General features: G+C 44.1%; 2 protein-coding genes and 1 pseudogene across 2 annotated transcripts; 2 read left to right on the top strand and 1 right to left on the bottom strand.

Moving 5' to 3' along the window:
* Window positions 1-482: 482 nt before the first annotated feature.
* LOC147992945 (uncharacterized) lies at window positions 483-1784 on the top strand. The gene has a single exon (XM_087539181.1). It carries the CDS (start codon window positions 483-485, stop codon window positions 1782-1784), a length of 1302 nt encoding a protein of 433 aa, XP_087395307.1.
* A 5677-nt stretch (window positions 1785-7461) lies between these two features.
* Window positions 7462-9355, top strand: LOC125531398 (berberine bridge enzyme-like Cyn d 4 pseudogene; annotated as a pseudogene).
* Window positions 9356-15453: 6098 nt separating this feature from the next.
* On the bottom strand, window positions 15454-17281 carry LOC147992944 (uncharacterized). Its single transcript, XM_087541964.1, has one exon. The coding sequence runs from the start codon at window positions 16645-16647 to the stop codon at window positions 15595-15597; it is 1053 nt and encodes a 350-aa protein (XP_087398090.1). The 5' UTR covers window positions 16648-17281; the 3' UTR covers window positions 15454-15594.
* Window positions 17282-18721: the final 1440 nt, after the last annotated feature.

Here is an 18721-nt window from a genome sequence, read left to right as displayed (position 1 = left end):
AATTTATATTTATTTCTGTTAGTTATTTTGGAATTTTTCTTATGCATGCATTGGAATTCAATATGATTGTTTACCTGGACTACTGAGATCATTTCTAATATTTCTTTCTCTTTGCCTAATGTTCTATTATCTTACATATGTAATTATTATATCATTATATTGCTATTTATATCATCATAATTCTTAGTTTATTATTCTCCAAAGGATAATAGGTAATTTATAAATTAATGTATGGGCATTTGACTATTTCTCATAAGAACCGTGCTACATGTATCAAATAGATATGTTACAAAAGGATTACGAAATCACCGACAAGTTAACCTCTACCCTCAAGGTCGGGCCTTTCTTCTTCCGTTTATCTCCCCGTCGAGCCTGTTCTCAAATGTTCTAAATCCCGTCCTCCAGTTTATATATTTTGTGATGGATTGAGTTTTTACCCGTAAGTAGTGTGGTGTATGGAATACTTAACCATATCAGAGACCATGATTTTGAAATTCCCTAAGCCCAATGCGTTTGTCTCAGGAGTTGGCGCCAAGGAGACTTATTTTACTCAACTGCCTGACAATGTGGTGAAGGATCATTTGGCGCCGACACAGACTCCGATCGCTCATGTTCAGGTTAGTGGGTTGATGGTACCGGCTAGCGTTGTCGAGAGCCAGATCGCAAGGAGATGCCCGGTACATGATCAATGGAAGTGGGAGGCTATTCAACATGGATCTGATGCTTACCTTGTTAGCTTTCCGTCCTTCGAGGATTTGGATAGGGTCGATGGAATTCAGATGAACGTGCCGTCCGTTAATGCCCAGATGACCGTCACAGCATGGAGATCAGAGGAGGTCCCACATAAGCTGGAGCTTCAGCAGATTTGGCTCCATGTTGAGGGTGTTCCTCATACAGTGTGCCATTTTTGGGGGCTTTGGGCCGTTGGTACTTTGATGGGCAAGACCTTAGATGTGGATCTCATTAGCCTTCGGCGCCGTGGTGTTGTCCGGATTCTCGTGGCTATGACCAACTCTCGGATTTTGTCTAAAGACAATGATGATGCGGGGCCTTTTGTTGCAACAGATGTGCTGGTTAAGCTCAAGGGCTACGCCTTCACGTTCAGGAGGGAGCCATCAGGATACATTCCGGATCCTGACTTTGTCCCGTATATCTGGAAATGGAAGGGTGATGATGCTGACGATGAGAGCGGCGCCAAGGAGAAGGACGATGAGATGGACACCTCAGAACAACCATCCAACCATCCGTCGTGTAGTGCTGCTCCGGCGAATAACATTAATGTGTCTCATGGTCTGTCGAGTGGGGGCTCTAGTGGTGCGACGGGAGGTGGTTCTGTGCTCTTGGCTGTCACTCCATTTAACTCCTCGTCGCAGAGGCCGAAAGGCATGGAGCATGCCGCGGGTCTTCATAAATCCTCACGAGTGCACCGGCAGGAGTCACCATTGCCTCATACACCACGGGCAATATATGTATCTCAGCCGTCGTTGCCTTCTCGGGCAGCTACATCGCCGCCAGCTGCCCTCCAGGCGACGCAGGCCACCGGTGGCTCGGCAGGGCACTCGGTCTCTCCTTCTGATAATGTACAAAGAGCTGCTGAGGTGGCGTCGCAGCCGCCGTCGACGACACGGACGGCACCGTCGAAGCTGGCTGTACCCAAGCAGGTGCAGGGAGCCGGAGGTACTGCGGGGCGCCCCGGTGCGCGGTTGAAGAGCGGGCATCCAGAGGCTGGGGATGAGGCCGTCCAGCAAGCAGCGCATGCATACTACAAGAGGGCTGGAACATGAAGGACTACTCACGTATGTACAACCATGCAGTGTTGCCTCGGGTATTAAGCCATGTAGTGCATCGACGGGCGTGCATCCATGCAGTGGTGCAAGCTCGGCGGATCTTCGGACTACTGTGGAGCAAGACGCTTCCGCAGCTGCTCCTCAGCATCAGACAGAGCCGGACGTGTCCACCTCTCCTTTCCAAGCTCCTCCCGTGGTCCCGTGTACTGACACGCCATCTTTACTAGCGGCGTCGTGTGAACCGGCGATCGAGACTGCCGGGGAGGGGGTTGCTACTCCACCCTCATCCCCTCCTCCGGCAGCGGTGCTTGCGCGATGTTCTTCAGCGGAGGTGACACCCACACGCCGGAGTGGCCGTCATTTGGTGGCCGATGATGGTAGGACGGCCACTGACGAGGACTCTTTGACCAAGGCTATGCGGCATAAAGCAACGCAGAACCTCGACAACCAAGGTACTTCGTCATCACCCAAATCATTTTTATCCTTTTCTACTACATCCATAGTTTCTAAGTTGAATAAAGTGGGTGTTAGCCTAGGAAATAATGAGAATGATATTTCTGTTTCTGCAAACGCCTTAGACATTTGGAATATGACCGATTAAAGGTTAAACCACGAGTTTCGAGCAAATCTTTCTTCTCACATCTAGATGACGAGGAGCTGCATGCCACATCAGATGGTCAGCTACTCGCGCATGTAGTAGGGGAGGTTTCGGACGTGGGCTTGGAGGAACCCGGGCTTAGTTCATTGATTGAGCTTACAGCTTCCGGTCGTAAATCCAAGTCTGACCGTTCGAAAAGAGGTCATAAACCCTCTAAGAGGGTGAAAGTTTCTAAATCTCCTATTGTTTCCTCATGAATGGCATGTTCTTTAATAGCAGAGGTCTTGGTGACTTGGCTAAACATCTATTCATTGCGGAATGTAATAGGGAGTATAATTTAGACTTTTTGGCCTTATCTGAAACGGGGAGATGTGATTTCTTAGTAAGTCTTCTTAACCGTCTTTCTGGCGGGATAGACTATAATTGGATTTCATGGCCACCTCGAGGTCGTTCTGGGGGCATTTTACTTGGCGTTAACATAGGGACTATGGATGTTCTGGCTTCTTCGGAGGGTGAGTTTCACATTAAACTCCATATCCGAAATAAAGCTGACAACTTCACATGGTCCCTCGCCGTCGTGTATGGGGCAGCCCAGGATGAGTTCAAGGCTGCTTTTCTCCGTGAATTGGTTAATCTGGCGAAAGATAATCCCTATCCCATTCTTATTGGTGGGAATTTTAATTTGCTACGATTTCCAAATGAGAAAAGCCGTGGTAGGTTTGATAATCATTGGCCTTTCCTTTTCAACGCTGTCATAGACAGTCTAGATCTGCGAGAGATTTCCATGACTTGAAGACAGTTCACTTGGGCGAACAGTCTCCCGGAGCCGACATATGCGAAACTAGATCGCGTGTTAATGGATACCGACTGGGAATTCAAATTCCCAATGGTCTCTGTTCGCGCTCTACCTCGTATAGAGGCTATCTCAGACCATGCACCCATCCTCTTATCTACTGGATTGCCACGACCGCAGCACAGACGCAAGTTCAAGTTCGAACTGGGTTGGTTGCATCGGGATGGATTCCAAGACATGGTCAAGGAGGTATGGGATAAACCTGTTGCCGTACTTACCCCAATTCACAAATGGAACAAAAAAATGCGTGCTTTATGTAAGTTCCTTCGTGGTTGGGCTAGGCACACTGCGGGTGTCCTCAAAAAAGAAAATATTTGTCTTTCATCTATTATTGATGATTTAGAAGCTTTGGCAGAGATTAGACCTCTCTATGAGCATGAAATAGAGATCAAGGGTCAATCGAATGCCCAGTTAGCTCGCATGCTACGTGAGGAGGAACTTAAGTGGTACCAGCACTCAAACTCTCAGTTTATCCTAAAAGATGATTCTAATACGAGATATTTCCATGGTGTCGCCAATGATAGACATCGGAAGAAACTTATTCATTCCCTACATCAGGAGGAGGGCACGATTGAAGGGCATGAGCAACTTAAGTCTTATATAACGAATTATTACAAAAATCTATTTGGAATCCCTGAGGAAGGAAACTTCTCGATGGATGAGTCTCGAATAGATGACATCCCGCAAGTTTCTGATGCAGAAAATAGCCTTCAAACAGCTCCATTTTCTGAGGAGGAAGTTAGAAAGGCGGTTTTCCTAATGGAGCACAACAAAGCTCCGGGTCCAGATGGTTTTCCCGCTGAGTTCTACCAAAACTTTTGGGATGTCATCAAACATGATCTCCTACTCCTGTTTGGCTGCCTTCATGTTGGCCAACTAGAGTTGTTTCGATTAAACTTCGGTGAAATTATTTTATTACCTAAGGTTAATGGGGATGAAAGGATACAACAGTATCGGCCAATCTGCCTCCTTAATGTCAGTTTAAAATCTTCACGAAGGTTGCGACAATTAGACTACATTCGGTTGCTAAACATGTGGTTCATCCTTCTCAAACTGCTTTCATGCAAGGCAGAAACATCCTAGATGGGGTTGTTGTCCTTCATGAAACAGTCCACGAATTGCATCGGAAAAAACTAAATGGGGTAGTTCTTAAAATCGACTTTGAAAAAGCTTATGACAAAGTCAAGTGGTCTTTTCTTCAACAGACTCTCAGAATGAAAGGATTTTCTGCAGAGTGGCGCGCAATGATCCATAGCTTCGTGACTGGAGGTAGTGTTGCCATTAAAGTCAATGATGACATTGGTAACTATTTCCAAACGAAGAAAGGATTGCGACAAGGTGACCCAGCATCGCCCATGCTATTCAATATAGTGGCTTATGCTAGCGGTCATGATTGAGCGTGCTAAGGTTGATGGCCAAATTGATGGGGTGGTGAATCATCTAGTTGATGGTGGTCTCTCCATCCTTCAATATGCTGACGATAAAATTCTCTTTATGGATCATGACCTCGAGAAAGCAAGAAATCTGAAATTAATTTTATCAACATTCGAGCAACTCTCAGGGCTTAAGATCAATTTCCATAAAAGTGAATTGTTTTGTTTTGGCGAGGCTCAAGACGAGGCCCATCTGTATGCTGACCTATTCAGATGCGGGTTGGGCCAGTTTCCAATCACTTATTTGGGGATACCGATACATTATCGGAGACTCACAAATGCTGAATGGAAATACGTCGAGGAGAGACTACAAAAAAGGCTTAGCAGTTGGAAAGGTAAACTGCTATCTCTGGATGGAAGGTTGGTCCTCATAAATTCAGTAGTAAGTAATATGGTACTATATATGATTTCCCTCTTCCAGTTGCCGAAAGGAGTATTACATAGATTGGATTACTTCCGATCGAGATTCTTTTGGCAAGGAGATAGCGAGAGAAAGAAATATCGACTGGCTAAATGGAGTGTGGTTTGCCGTCCAAAGGACCAAGGCGGGTTGGGCATTCATGACCTTGAGGTTAAGAATAGGGCCCTTCTCGGCAAATGGTTGTTTAAGTTATTGACGGAAGATGGTGTATGGCAAACCCTCCTTAGAAGGAAATATGTGGGTTCAAAGGCAGTATCACAAGTATACTGGAAGCCTGGGGACTCCCATTTTTGGGCGGGACTAATGGCAACGAAGAAACATTTCTTCCGCTATGGGTCCTTCTTGATTAAGGATGGATCGGAAATTAGATTCTGGGAGGATAAGTGGCTAGGTAATGCTACACTCCATGAACAATATCCAGCTCTATACAATATTGTGCGTCACAAGGGTGATACTATCGCCAAGGTTTTGGAATCATTTCCGCCAAATGTGACGTTCAGAAGGGAATTAATTGGACCTAGACTCCAATCGTGGAACATACTACTCCAGCGGTTAGCCACGGTACAGTTGTCACAAGGGTCCGATGTATTTCGCTGGAACCTACATGGGAATGGGAAATTCTCAGTGGATTCTATGTATAGAGCTTTGATCCAGTCTGACGTGCCAGTTGATAATAATAAGAAGATCTGGAAGATGAAGATACCTCTTAAGAATAAAATCTTTGCATGGTATCTTCGTCGCGGAGTCATTCTTACTAAAGATAACCTTATTAAGAGGAATTGGCATGGAAGTACACAATGTGTCTTTTGTCCGCATGATGAGACAATAAAACATTTATTCTTCCAATGTAAATTGGCTCGTTTTATATGGTCAGTCATCCAAATAGCGTCTGGCTTGTATCCTCCTTGTAGTGTTGCTAATATATTTGGCAACTGGCTACATGGGATTGATCACAAGTTTAGAAGTCTTATCAGGGTGGGAGCGCTTGCCGTGATTTGGTCGCTTTGACTATGTAGAAATGATAAGATTTTTAGTGATAAAAATACTTCTCTTATGCAGGTTATCTACAGATGTATCGGGACTCTTCGTTTATGGTCCTCTCTACAACGACTGGAGAATCGAGACCTGTTTATGGAGGTGTGTACACGATTGGAGGCTTCGGCGAGGGATATTTTTATCCAACGTGGGTGGCAGCATGATCTTAGGATTGGGCCACCTTCAGTTTAGGCGTTATACAGATTTCATTATCCTTGTATACCGCCTTATTCTTTTATTTTGCCTTGGTGTGAGAACTTTGTTGGCTGTGTGTATCTTAGTTATGCAGAGGCCGGATGTAATGCTTAAACCTTTTAAGTAATAAAACGCCCCTTTTTGAAAAAATGAGCAACCTCAACACGATAACCTGCTTCGACACACTGGGAGCTTGCCCAGAGCCGTCTCTATAGATTTGAGGCCCCGGTGCGAAATGCACATTGCGCCTTAAAATTAACAAATTCTAGTAAGCTTAGGGCTAGGTTCTTTTCTTATAATTAGCTAGGCGCTTATTTACATAGAAGGATATAATCTCTTATAGGAAGATGAAAGTCCTCGGGTTGAGAGCAATTTGCGAGAGATGAGGATGTTGGCAATTTGGTGATCGACACTTGCAGGTGATGCGCTCGCGCTGCTGAAATGCAAGACAATTGTTCGCTAATGTATGATAAGTTGCCATGCGCCCATGTCAAGGTGCAAATGGCGGATAATTCTAGGAGAACACGAACAGGCCGGCAAAGTCATTTTTTCGAAGATGAGATCACTTTTACGAATACAAGTTCGACCAACTCAACAGGATCTGCCACACTCACCTATTGGGATTGTTGGGACTTTTTTTCACTTACTAAATCAACCAAAGCTAATTAGAAATTGGGGGCCCTGTTCTGTGGACGACAATTTTGAAGAATGCTGAGTAATTGAGTTAACAAAAAGACCTCTCTCTGTTTTGGTTTTGCAAAAAAAGAAGAGAGAGATGTCCCTGTAATTTGGAATATGTTGCGAACAAAAGTTACTCAATAACTAAAATAGGGGCAGCATCTTTTGCAGGAACTCTACCAAACGAGGAAACCAAAACAGCCCAGCACAATGGTTCTGTTTTCCAAAAATGGTTCACCGAAGGTAGGCGTAGGCAATACGCAATAGCACTGGGGATATGGAGCTTGACAGCAATGGAGGTGAAGATTAGACACAAAACATATATTGAACTCTTGGTACACTGTTCTTCTAATAACTTTGCCAAGTTGATTTCCTCCACCGTTTTTCTTTTTCTTGTACGGAACTTATTGGCCACCGTCAACTATATATGACAGATGATGCTTCAACTACCGCACGGCACATGTGGTTAGCAAAATCAAAATTCATATAGATGATGCTTCAACTATATATATAGACTGGTTGCCGCACGCATGTCCCGCTCACAGGCAGCCATAGTTGCCACCACTCGTGCATCCATCAATCATGGCAAGGACACCGAGGACGACAATTTTACACCTTGTCCTAACCCTCTGCTGCATCCTCTGGGTTCAAAACACGCCCTCTTTAGCTTCCACTGCAAGTGCAATCGATGAATTCCTTGGGTGCCTCTCGGCGGACATCCCGTCTGGCCTCATCCAGACCCCGGCAACCCCGTCGTCCTACTCCGCCCTCCTGCTGTCCACCGCCCGGAACCTCCGCTACGTCCTGCCGGACACCTCCAAGCCTCTAGGGATCATCGCGGCCACCGAGCACGCCCACGCGCAGACCACCGTGCGCTGCGGCCGCCGCCACGGCGTCCGCGTCCGCGTGCGCAGCGGCGGCCACGACTACGAGGGCCTCTCCTACGCCTCCGTCCACCTCCACAACCGCAACGAACCCTTCGCGGTGCTGGACCTCGCCGCTCTCCGGGCGATCCACGTCGACGCGGCGCGTGCTGAGGCGTGGGTCGAGTCCGGCGCCACCGTCGGCGAGCTCTACTACGCCGTCGGCGCCGCCAGCCGCTCGCTGGGGTTCCCGGCGGGCTCGTGCCCCACCATGGGCGTCGGTGGCCACCTCAGCGGCGGCGGGTTCGGCTCGCTGGCACGCAAGTACGGCCTCTCCGCCGACAACGTCCTGGACGCCGTCGTCGTGGACGCCGACGGAAGGCTGGTGAACAGGAGCACCATGGGGGAGGACCACTTCTGGGCTCTCTGTGGCGGAGGCGGCGAGAGCTTCGGCGTGGTGCTGTCGTGGAAGGTGCGGCTGGTCCCCGTGCCGGAGACCGTCACGGTGTTCAGCATCGTCCGGTCAAGGAGCCAATCCGCCGTCGAACTGATCACCAAATGGCAGGAGATGGCGCCGGCTTCACCGGAAGAGCTGTACCTCCGCGTGCTCGTGCTGAACCAGCAGGCTAATTTCCAAGCGCTGTTTCTCGGCCGGTGCGGCGGCCTCCATCGGCTCATGCAAGACCGCTTCCCTGAGCTCGGGATGACGGAGCAAGACTGCGAGGAGGTGAGCTGGGTGCAGTCCACGGCCTTCTTCGGCTTCTCCACGACGTCCGTGCCACCGGAGCAGCTCCTCAACAGGAGCAGCAACCCGAGCTACTACCTCAAGGCCAAGTCGGACCACGTGCAGGAGCCGATTCCAAGGGACGTGTGGGAGAGCATATGGACGACATGGCTGGAGAAGCCCGAGGCGGCGCTGCTCATGCTGGACCCTTACGGCGGCGTGATGAGCAGCATCCCGCCGTCGGAGACGCCGTTCCCGCACCGGCAGGGGAACCTCTACCAGCTCCAGTACTACTCCTTCTGGTACGAGAACGGGACGGCGGCGGCGGAGAAGCGGATGAGCTGGGTCAGGGGGCTGTACAAGGAGATGGAGCCCTACGTGTCCAAGAACCCGAGGGCGGTGTACGTCAACTACAGGGACCTTGACCTGGGGACGAATGAGCTGGACGGTGACGTGACGAGCTATGAGAAGGCTAGAGTCAGCTGGGGAGACAAGTATTTCAAAGGAAATTTTAAGAGGTTGGCAGCCGTGAAGACCATGGTGGATCCCCATGATTTCTTCAGGAATGAGCAGAGCATCCCTCCTCTTCCCACTGCCAAAATGATGATAGATTCCATTTGAGACTCTTAATTTTGGTCTCTATTGCTAAATTTGTGCGTCTTGGTGACGTGACGTGTTTATAATATTCATGGATGAAAAAGTATGTGTATCGTGTCAAGTTTATGAAAAATAATAAATAAAATGGAATGATATTGTCCCTTTGTCTAATTTTTTTAAAGAAAGTACAAACACAAGCGCTTATGCATACCTGCATACACTCACCATTATAATAATACTCAAGGGGATGACTCCAACCAAGAAAGAAACATCCACCAAGTGTTAAACATAGTAGGACCGTGTGACTTCTCTATACTATTGTACCATACAAGTTTATCATTACCATGATTCAAAAGGGTCACTGTGAACAACACAAAAGATAACTATAAACAATCTCAAAGTTTCATGATTCGATGCATGAGTGGCAGTCTGCAAGACCGTCATCAATGTGACTACCATGTCTTAGGGCATCTCTAACCCATCCCTTATAATGCCACAATGGAGTAAAAATTCGATTTTACTCCCTTACGACGCACCTAACTGATCCCTTATCTGCCGTAAGAGAGTACATTTTTTACCCCAACTCTCTATTTCCCTTAAAATTTCTCTATTTTTACTTCATCCCGCCACGGCCGAGTAAAAGTGGCGCCTCTCCCTCTCGCCGCACTGCCTCATGCCGCCGCCACCCCCTTCCCCCGCGCGCCGCCGCCTGCTGGCTCGGCCGGAATGGATAGGTAGGCTCATTCTCTCACCCCGCCGGGCACTGGCGCCGGCTTTTCGCTACATGAATTGACCAACGCGTCACCGCCTTCACCGAAAAAATTGGGAATCAAGAAGACCCACCGCGTCAAAGCTCCTCCTCCAACCGCTCCGATGGTCTCCGGGGTGGCCATCGCCTCGCCAGCAATGGCACGCCGCCCTCCGGCCGCGCTTACCGGAGGCAAACAGGCTCGAAAGCCGACGGCGGTGGTGTCAGCGCTTGCGGAGGCGGCCGCTGGATCGGTAGTGATTGTTGGCGATCGGTAGAGATGAACACGGCTGAATTCCTCGCGTCGTTGGAGTTCTTGGCCTCTGCTGGCCTTGATGAGCTCAACTATGACTTGTTTTGGGAACATTCGGATACCCAAGACATGGAGGCCGAGGGGGAGGAGGCCGAGGAGTTGGGGATTGTGGAGGTGACCGAAGCAAGCGCCAAGGGCCAACGGTGGCACACCCAAAACTACAACCACAAGGAGGACATTAGTCTAAAGAAGGCTGAGGAACGTGCTATCATGTTCATGAATCCAAACACAATGGATGAAACAGCAAGAAAGTATTGGGAGATTACTTGTGGAGATATCTTGGAAGCCTCTCTTCGGAATGTTGGTGGTGGTGGCCGAGGGGGTGCTACTGTTGGTGGTGGTGGTGGTGATGGTGGTGGTGGTGGCCGAGAGGATGCCGGTGTTGATGGTGGTGGCTGAGAGGACGGTGGAGTTGATTTCTTCGCCGACGACATCGTTTGAGTGGAGGTGGCCGAGGGGGGTTGGCTCGATCCACAACATATGCATTGCTATATTTATGGTGATTTTGGCAAAAACCTTGTGTTCGAAGTGATGTCTTTTGCATGAACTTCGCATGTTTTCATTTGAAAAACTAGATGATGAAACTTTATGTTATGGCAATTATGCTATGCATGTTTTAGTTTTAATGTTTTTAAGATGTATATTGTGTAGGACAAAAAAACTATAAAGTTTGGTTTTTTTACTCCACTCACTATAGGGGGTCAGCTAGGTGCGGCCACTGTTAGTGTAGTAAAAATATACTCCACTAACTTTACTCCGGCAGATACTCGGTTAAGTTTTAGGGGATTGGTTAGAAACGCCCTTACATTGTAACTTATCCTAATCCCTGTTCAATTTCTACTCATCATCAGTCGCCAAAAAAAAATCTACTCATCATCAAGTCAGTGGGCAAACAGATGCGGTTCTTCAGATGACGTGGACACGAGAGGCGTTGGAAGGTGCGCACACGAGGGTCGTGACGCTGATAGCTAGCGAGACCGTGGAAAATGGGGACACCCTGTCTTGACGATCGAGATACGTTGAATTCTGAAGAGAAACAGAAAGATTGAAGTGAACAGATTGATTTCATTGATAGTTACTGCAGGTACTTATATGTCCTGAGCAGTCGTGATTACATGCCCGTTACAAAGTTCGCGTCGTTTCGGAAAGACGCGGCGACGGTTCGCTAGGAACAGCGTCTGGCCAACGCAGTATCTTAACTGCCATACGGAATATTCTAAGGAATAATTGGCTGCCTGATTAGCCTAAACTAATACTAATTTATTCCTAACACTCCCCCTTGGACAACGCTGTTTGTAATCTTCATTGTCTTGAGTGCTGAAATATCTTGCATTTTCTGGATTGTCTTGGTCTTGGAGCTTCAAGAATCTTTGATCTTGTATTGTCTATGTTTTGCAAGAAGCCTGTGAAAATATATAAATAATTGGAATTTGATATATATATTGTTAGTGTAACCAATTATCTCATTCAAATCTTTATGAGAAATCCGTTGGAAAACTCATAAGGAAAGAGTACAATTTATTTATTATCAGAGGATAATAATAAATAACTTTTAATTCTAGGAGTTTTCTCCCCGTGAACTTTGCAAATTTCGTAGTCGTCTCATACCAATGCCATGAATGCATTTTTGAAATGCTGCTCCTGGTAAAGACTTAGTGAATAAATCTGCAAGATTGTCACAAGATTTTATTTGCAAAATATCAATCTCTCCATCTTTCTGTAATTCATGAGGAAAAAATAGTTTTGGAGAGATATGTTTTGTGATATTACTTTTAATATATCCCATATGCATTTGAGCAACACATGCAGCATTATCTTCATAGATAATGGTTGGTGATTGTAATGAACCAATACCGCATGATGTCTGAATATGATTTATTACTCTGCGGAGCCATACACATTCTCGTGAGGCTTCGAATAATGCAATTATTTCAGAGTGATTAGTGGAGGTAGCTACTAAAGTCTGTTTTGTTGAATTCCATGAAATAGCGGTTCCACCATATAAAAATACAAACCCTGTTTGTGACCTGGCATTATGGGGATCAGAAAGATATCCAGCGTCACAATAACCAATCAGGGTCATGTCTTGATTTTTCCGATAGAATAAACCAAGATCTTTAGTACCTTGTAAATATCTGAAGATATTCTTTACTCCTGTCCAATGGCGTTTTGTTGGAGCTGCACTATGTCGAGCCAGTAAATTTACCGCAAAGGCAATGTCTGGTCTAGTACAATTTGCAAGGTACATTAGTGCTCCTATGGCACTGAGGTATGAAAACTCAGGTCCCAGTACCTCCTCGTTATCATCCCTTGGTCTAAAAGGATCCTTGTTCATATCAAGGGATCTGACGACCATAGGTGTTTTGGATGGATATGATTTATCCATGTTGAATTTTTTCAAAATTTTCTGAATATAAGCGGGTTGATAAACGAGTATTCCTGAGGGAAAATGCTCAAGCTGTATACCTAAGCAGAATTTGGTTCTTCCCAAATCTTTCATCTCAAACTCCGTAATTAAATGATTGCATGCTACAGTTATATCTGATGCGTTGCCAATGATGTTGAGGTCATCAACATATACTGAGATGATGCAAAATCCCTTTGAGGATTTCTTTATAAATACGCATGGGCCATCATTATTATTCAAGTATCCTTTACTGAGAAGGAACTCACTGAGTCGGTTATACCACATTTTACCCGACTGCTTCAAGCCATAGAGTGACTTTTGTAGTTTTACACAATACATGTTTCGATTTATATTTGGATTCGGAATTTTAAGTCCATCAGGAACTTTCATATAAATTTCCGCATCGAGTGACCCATATAGATAAGCAGTCACTACATCCATTAACTGCATAGGTAGATTCATTTGTACTGCCAAAGATATTAAGTATCGAAATGTAATTTCATTCATTACAGGAGAATATGTATCGTCGTACTCGATACCGGGTCTCTGCGTAAACCCTTGAGCTACTAGTCTCACTTTATATCTCACCACCTCATTGTTTTCGTTCCTTTTTCGAACAAAAACCCATTTAGCTCCCACAGGGAAGACTTTATGAGGAGTAGGCATTATTTTAGAAAATACCTCTCTTTTGTTAAGCGAGTGTAATTCTGCCTCAATTGCTTCCTTCCATTTAGGCAAATCCGAGCGCTTGAGGCACTCTTTCATAGATTTTGGCTCTGGATCCAGTTGAAGGGTTTCAGCAATTGTCGAGGAGAAATCTGTGTCGACAACTATAGTGCTTCTATTGTATGTTTCTCCTGAATCAATATAATTTATGGATATTTCATTAATTTCTTCAGGCTCCGTATGATTTCCCATAGAAACGGAGGCTGATTGTTTCGATATCCCAACATTATAATTTGTGTGCACATTTATGTTGGGTTCTTGATGATGAACATCAATTTGGTGTCCGTCAACTTGAGGTTGATTTGCATTTACTGTCATAGATTTTGATTTTATTTGTTTCCGCGGAGGCTTTAGAGAAGCCTTTTCCGCTGTGACTAGATTTCTCCCCCTTTTATTTGTAATTGGGAGTTGAGTAGTTTTATTTGGTACCTCTACTCTTTCTGGTGCATTAACTGCGGGGATATAAGATTTACTGACACCTTTGTGATCAGTAAATGCGTCTGGCAGGTTATTTGCAAAGTGTTGCAAATCTATAATTTTCTGAACTTCAGATTCAGATTCTTTAGTACGTGGATCTAAGGACTGAATGCCTGTTACATTCCAATCTATTTCCTGGCATTTTTTGTGGTTTGTTTCTCCCCCTAATGCCGGGAAATGGTCCTCATCAAAAATTGAGTCAGCGTACCGGGCTGTGAACAGGTCCCCTGTTAGGGGTTCTAAATATTTTATAATTGACGGAGAATTATATCCCACATAGATTCCTAATTTTCTATGGGGTCCCGTAGAGGTACGCTGCGGTGGTGATATCGGTACATATACAGCGCAACCGAATTTTCGCAGATGGGAAATACTTGGCTGATTGCCATGTACTATTTGAAATGGGGAAGTTTCATGATATGCAGTTGGTCTAACTTGCATCAGATCTGCGGCGTGTAAAACCGCATGTCCCCAACAAGAGGTTGGTAAATTGCAATTCTGTAATAGTGGTCTAGCAATTAATTTTACTCTTTTGATTAAAGATTCAGCCATTCCATTTTGAGTATGCACATAGGGTACTGAATGTTCAAGATGGATTCCTAAAGCCATACAATAATCATTAAATGCGCGTGAACTAAATTCAGCAGCATTGTCCATTCTTATTGTTTTTATCCTGTGTTCAGGATGATTTGCTCTCAATTTGATAATTTGAGCAATTAATTTGGCAAAGGCATGGTTACGTGTGGATAATAGACACACATGTGACCATCTAGTAGATGCATCGATGAGCACCATGAAGTACCTAAATGGTCTGGATAGAGGTTGAATTGGACCACATATATCTCCTTGAATTCTTTCAAGAAAATTAAGCGACTCATTTTTAACTTTAAGATAAGATGGCTTAATAATTAATTTCCCGGTAGCACAGGCAGTGCATACAAAATCTGATGATTTGGGAAATCTTTTAATTGGTAAATTATGACCAACAGAATTACTTATAATTTTTCTCATCATACCTATTCCAGGATGACCAAGGCGATCATGCCAAGTCTTGAATTTATCAAGATTTTGAAAAATTATTTTGTATGCAACATAAGGTACGGGTTTTATGTATGTAAAGTATAATCCGGATGAAAATGAAGGGAATTTTTCAAGAGTTTGTTCCTCATATCCGTTGCTTTTTGTTAAAAGCAAATATTCTTTGTTATCCACCTCTATTGTTTTTAGATGGAAATTGTTAGATCGGATATCTTTGAAACTTATAAGAGTACGTGTAGATTCAGGATACAAGAGTGCATTCTGAATTACGATAGTAGTACCCATAGGGAGTGTGAATGTGGCTCTTCCTGAACCAATAATTGCTTTGTTACTTCCTGTTATGGTCATAACATTTTCCTTTCTCTTAGTAAGAGTTTGAAAATATTTTGCTTCCCTTAGAATTGTGTTAGTGGTAGCACTATCCACTAAACATAACTCTTCTTCCATCGGATTGTTCCCGTTAAAATTCTATAGATAGAAAAGGAATATTTTAGAATAAATTTATTTTTATTCATATATTCATTAAATTACATACATAATATTTATATTACAATCTCAAATATAAATTCACTACAATATTATGTCTGATTCACATAATGCAATATACATAGTCTGAAAGACTTTATTCTACTTATTGTTATATAATATATAACGTCTTGTAGTATTTAAATAGCTAAGTGACATCAATTTGTTTATGGAGATTAACTGAGGTCTCCAAAAACATCTCGGGTGTAATCCACAAGCATGTCTTCATCGAGGATGAGATCTTCCTTTGGCTTGTATACTTGAATAGCGCTTTGAGAAGGACCAGCTTGAGGGTTATCTTGAATGGCGTTGAAGTGAGCTTCAGCTTTATTTCCATGAACTTGTTTGCCTTTTCCTCCATACTTCATGTATAGATCCACAAGGTGCTTGGGAATTCGGCATTGATTAGTACGATGATTCATGCATCCACACCTTTGACAAGTTTGAGAGTTGTCATTTTGATCATTTTTCTTGAAATGACCTTTCCCCTTAGTTTGACCGTTGGTCTTTTGACCATTGTTCTTTTTCCATTTTCCCTTGAATTTCTGGAAGTTCCTTTTACGGTTTCCAAATTTACTAGTAGAATGAGCATTAGCATGTGCTTCGGGGATAGGCATGGCACCCGTTGGGCGAGCATTGTGATTCTTCATGAGAAGTTCATCATGCTTCTCGGCCTGAAGTAATGTGTATATGAGCTCAGAATACTTTGTGTATTTTTGTTGACGATACTTCTGTTGCAATATCCTCATCGAGGGATGGAAAGTGCATAAAGTTTTCTCTATTAAGTCTGCATCTGAAACTTGTTGATTGCAAAATCTTAGTTTGGAGTTAATTTTATGCACGGCAGAATTATATGCAGCAACAGACTTAAAGTCCTGAAACCTTATAAGAGACCATTCTCTTTGGGCTTCTGGCAACATTACTGCTCTTTGTTGGTCATATCTCTCCTTGAGGGAGTTCCATAAAGCTAAGGGATCCTCCTCCATCAAATATTCAGTTTTTAAATCAGGATGGAGATGGTGCCTTATGTAGTGCAATGCTGCATACTTTACCACTTGAGGTATTTCTGGAGCATTTTCGAGGGGTGCGACAATGCAAGGACCGAGGCTACGTCCACTTAAGAATATTTTCATATCCATGGCCCATGATAGATAGTTACTTCCATCTATTTGTAGTTCTTGGAATTCTTTCTTATTGATGTCAGCCATATTTCCTGCATGTATGATCATGCATTTAATTAATTTTACTTGATAGTAAAATTTATTTTGGTAAACAACAAATATGTTCTAGAGGAACACTTATAATTTGTAAGCCATATATGTGTATATCATCGAATTTTGATATATTTGGAAGAGCACTATGGAGACATAAAAAATGTCTCTAAGTAATAGGCAAACTGTAATATACAGTAGAAATGCCATTACTGTGTGATTGCACAAATATAATTCAAGATAATCATATATTTTATTTGGCCTTTTTATCTCATATTAATGAGAGGATATTGCATGAAAAAATATTTTTTAAATGCAAAATAAAATTGTTGTACCAAATAACATGTTATAATATACTAAAACAAATATTAATAAACATGTCATATTACAGATATAAATGGATGTAAGGTCTACGATATAGATTTCCAACACCATATAGATCTCCAGCTAGGAAAATACAAACTTGGAGTACGATCTAATTAGTACGTCTAATACAAACAGGAGTATATTAGTACTATATACTACACATCAAGAGTGATAAGCCCATGTGGTGTGGCCCGTGGTTCTGTCGGCACCGCTGAAGCGTGCAAAAGAAATCGAGGAGGGAGTGGATAAGGTATACCCCAAATCACACATCCACTCCACAATCGCTCGTTCGTGAAAACGGAAGTGGAGGAAATCATAGTTTACGTCAAAAGAAACGGAAGGAGTAGTTAGCATGAAAACGGCACTGGTCGAGCATGACAATCCATGTCAGAGAATGGGTTAGTTAGATGAGCTCAAATCATAGTTTTCAACCTTATTTTTCTGGAGAACCATGTGAGTGGGCCATCAATTCACTACTACAAAAACAGTTTCCACTAACGGGCAAACAAGCTCTATAGTAGCAGACACCCTGTACGCTACAGAGCATTTACAGCCGGATTTGACAAAATCAGCCCCTCAAATGTTCGCGGACGCATCTTTTCAACCTTGTTTTTCTGGAGAACTATGCGAGTGGGCCATCAATTCACTACTACAAAAACAGTTTCCACTAACGGGCAAAAAAGCTCTATAGTAGCAGACACCCTGTACGCTACTAAGAGTATCTACAGTCAGACTTGACAAAATCAGCCCCTCAAACGTCCGCGAACGCGTCCGGACGTGTCTGCGGATACTAACCCGGGACCCTTCAAATAATGTAATTCACATCCGGACATCTTAATTATCATATGTTAAATCCATACAAACTCATGCAACTACATCGATGCACACACGTCGCCCGGCGACTCCATCACTACTAACTAAACATGCCATTGGACTACCAAAATTTGGCATGTTTCCCTATGGTGGAGTTCATCCATGGCTATCATTGCCCTTCCCGGATATGATGATACCGGTCTCTCTGGGGATGGTGGCATTCGTCCTCATGACCGTGCTACATCCATGAACAAGGAGAAACTTGCTCTCTTGTACATCTGAGAATGTGGAGTCATTGGTGAGCCCAAGGATCTTGAGAAGGTATATAATATCATGCATCGTGTGTTCCGCAATGTGCTTCTGCTCAAGGTTGAAAATCAGGATGAGATCTATGGATATCTGGTTGATTTGTTGGTGGATATGAAGACCAAAGTGGGTTCTGGTGCTACCTTTGATGTGTCCAAGTGGTTGTGGGAGGAGATGTACAGCATGGTCATTTACCAGAAGGTACCCATATATGCTACATTTTTCATGTGCTTCCTGAACTCTGTATGGGCAGTTCGCACGCCAGGAGAGTCTCTGTCTTCTCTAGACAACCTCACTATGCATGAGGTCAAGCAGCTAAAAAGGAAGAAACGTGCGGAGCCTCGCTATCCGGCTGATGATCCCGAGGATGTGTATGCCACTTCTAGTGATGAGGACTTTGTGTTCCAGACTGGGGCCAGGCCCTCTTGGGTTGCTAAACTAACTGCCAAGGTGAAGAAGACTTTTTGCTTGCAGGCTCAGAAGAAGCTTTATGAAGCTCATGTCAATGAAAAGCTCGCCAAACGCAGATAAATTCAGACAATGAGGCACCTCAACATTCAGGTTGATAGTGGCACTGAGAAGAGCATCATCCCTGAGGATCGTTGGA

This window comes from Triticum urartu, chromosome 1A (assembly GCF_056163025.1).
Source record: "Triticum urartu cultivar PI428250 chromosome 1A, HENAU_Tu73, whole genome shotgun sequence".
NCBI lineage: Eukaryota > Viridiplantae > Streptophyta > Magnoliopsida > Poales > Poaceae > Triticum > Triticum urartu.
Note: the sequence above shows the minus strand (reverse complement) of the source record. Positions and strands in the feature narration are given on the sequence as shown.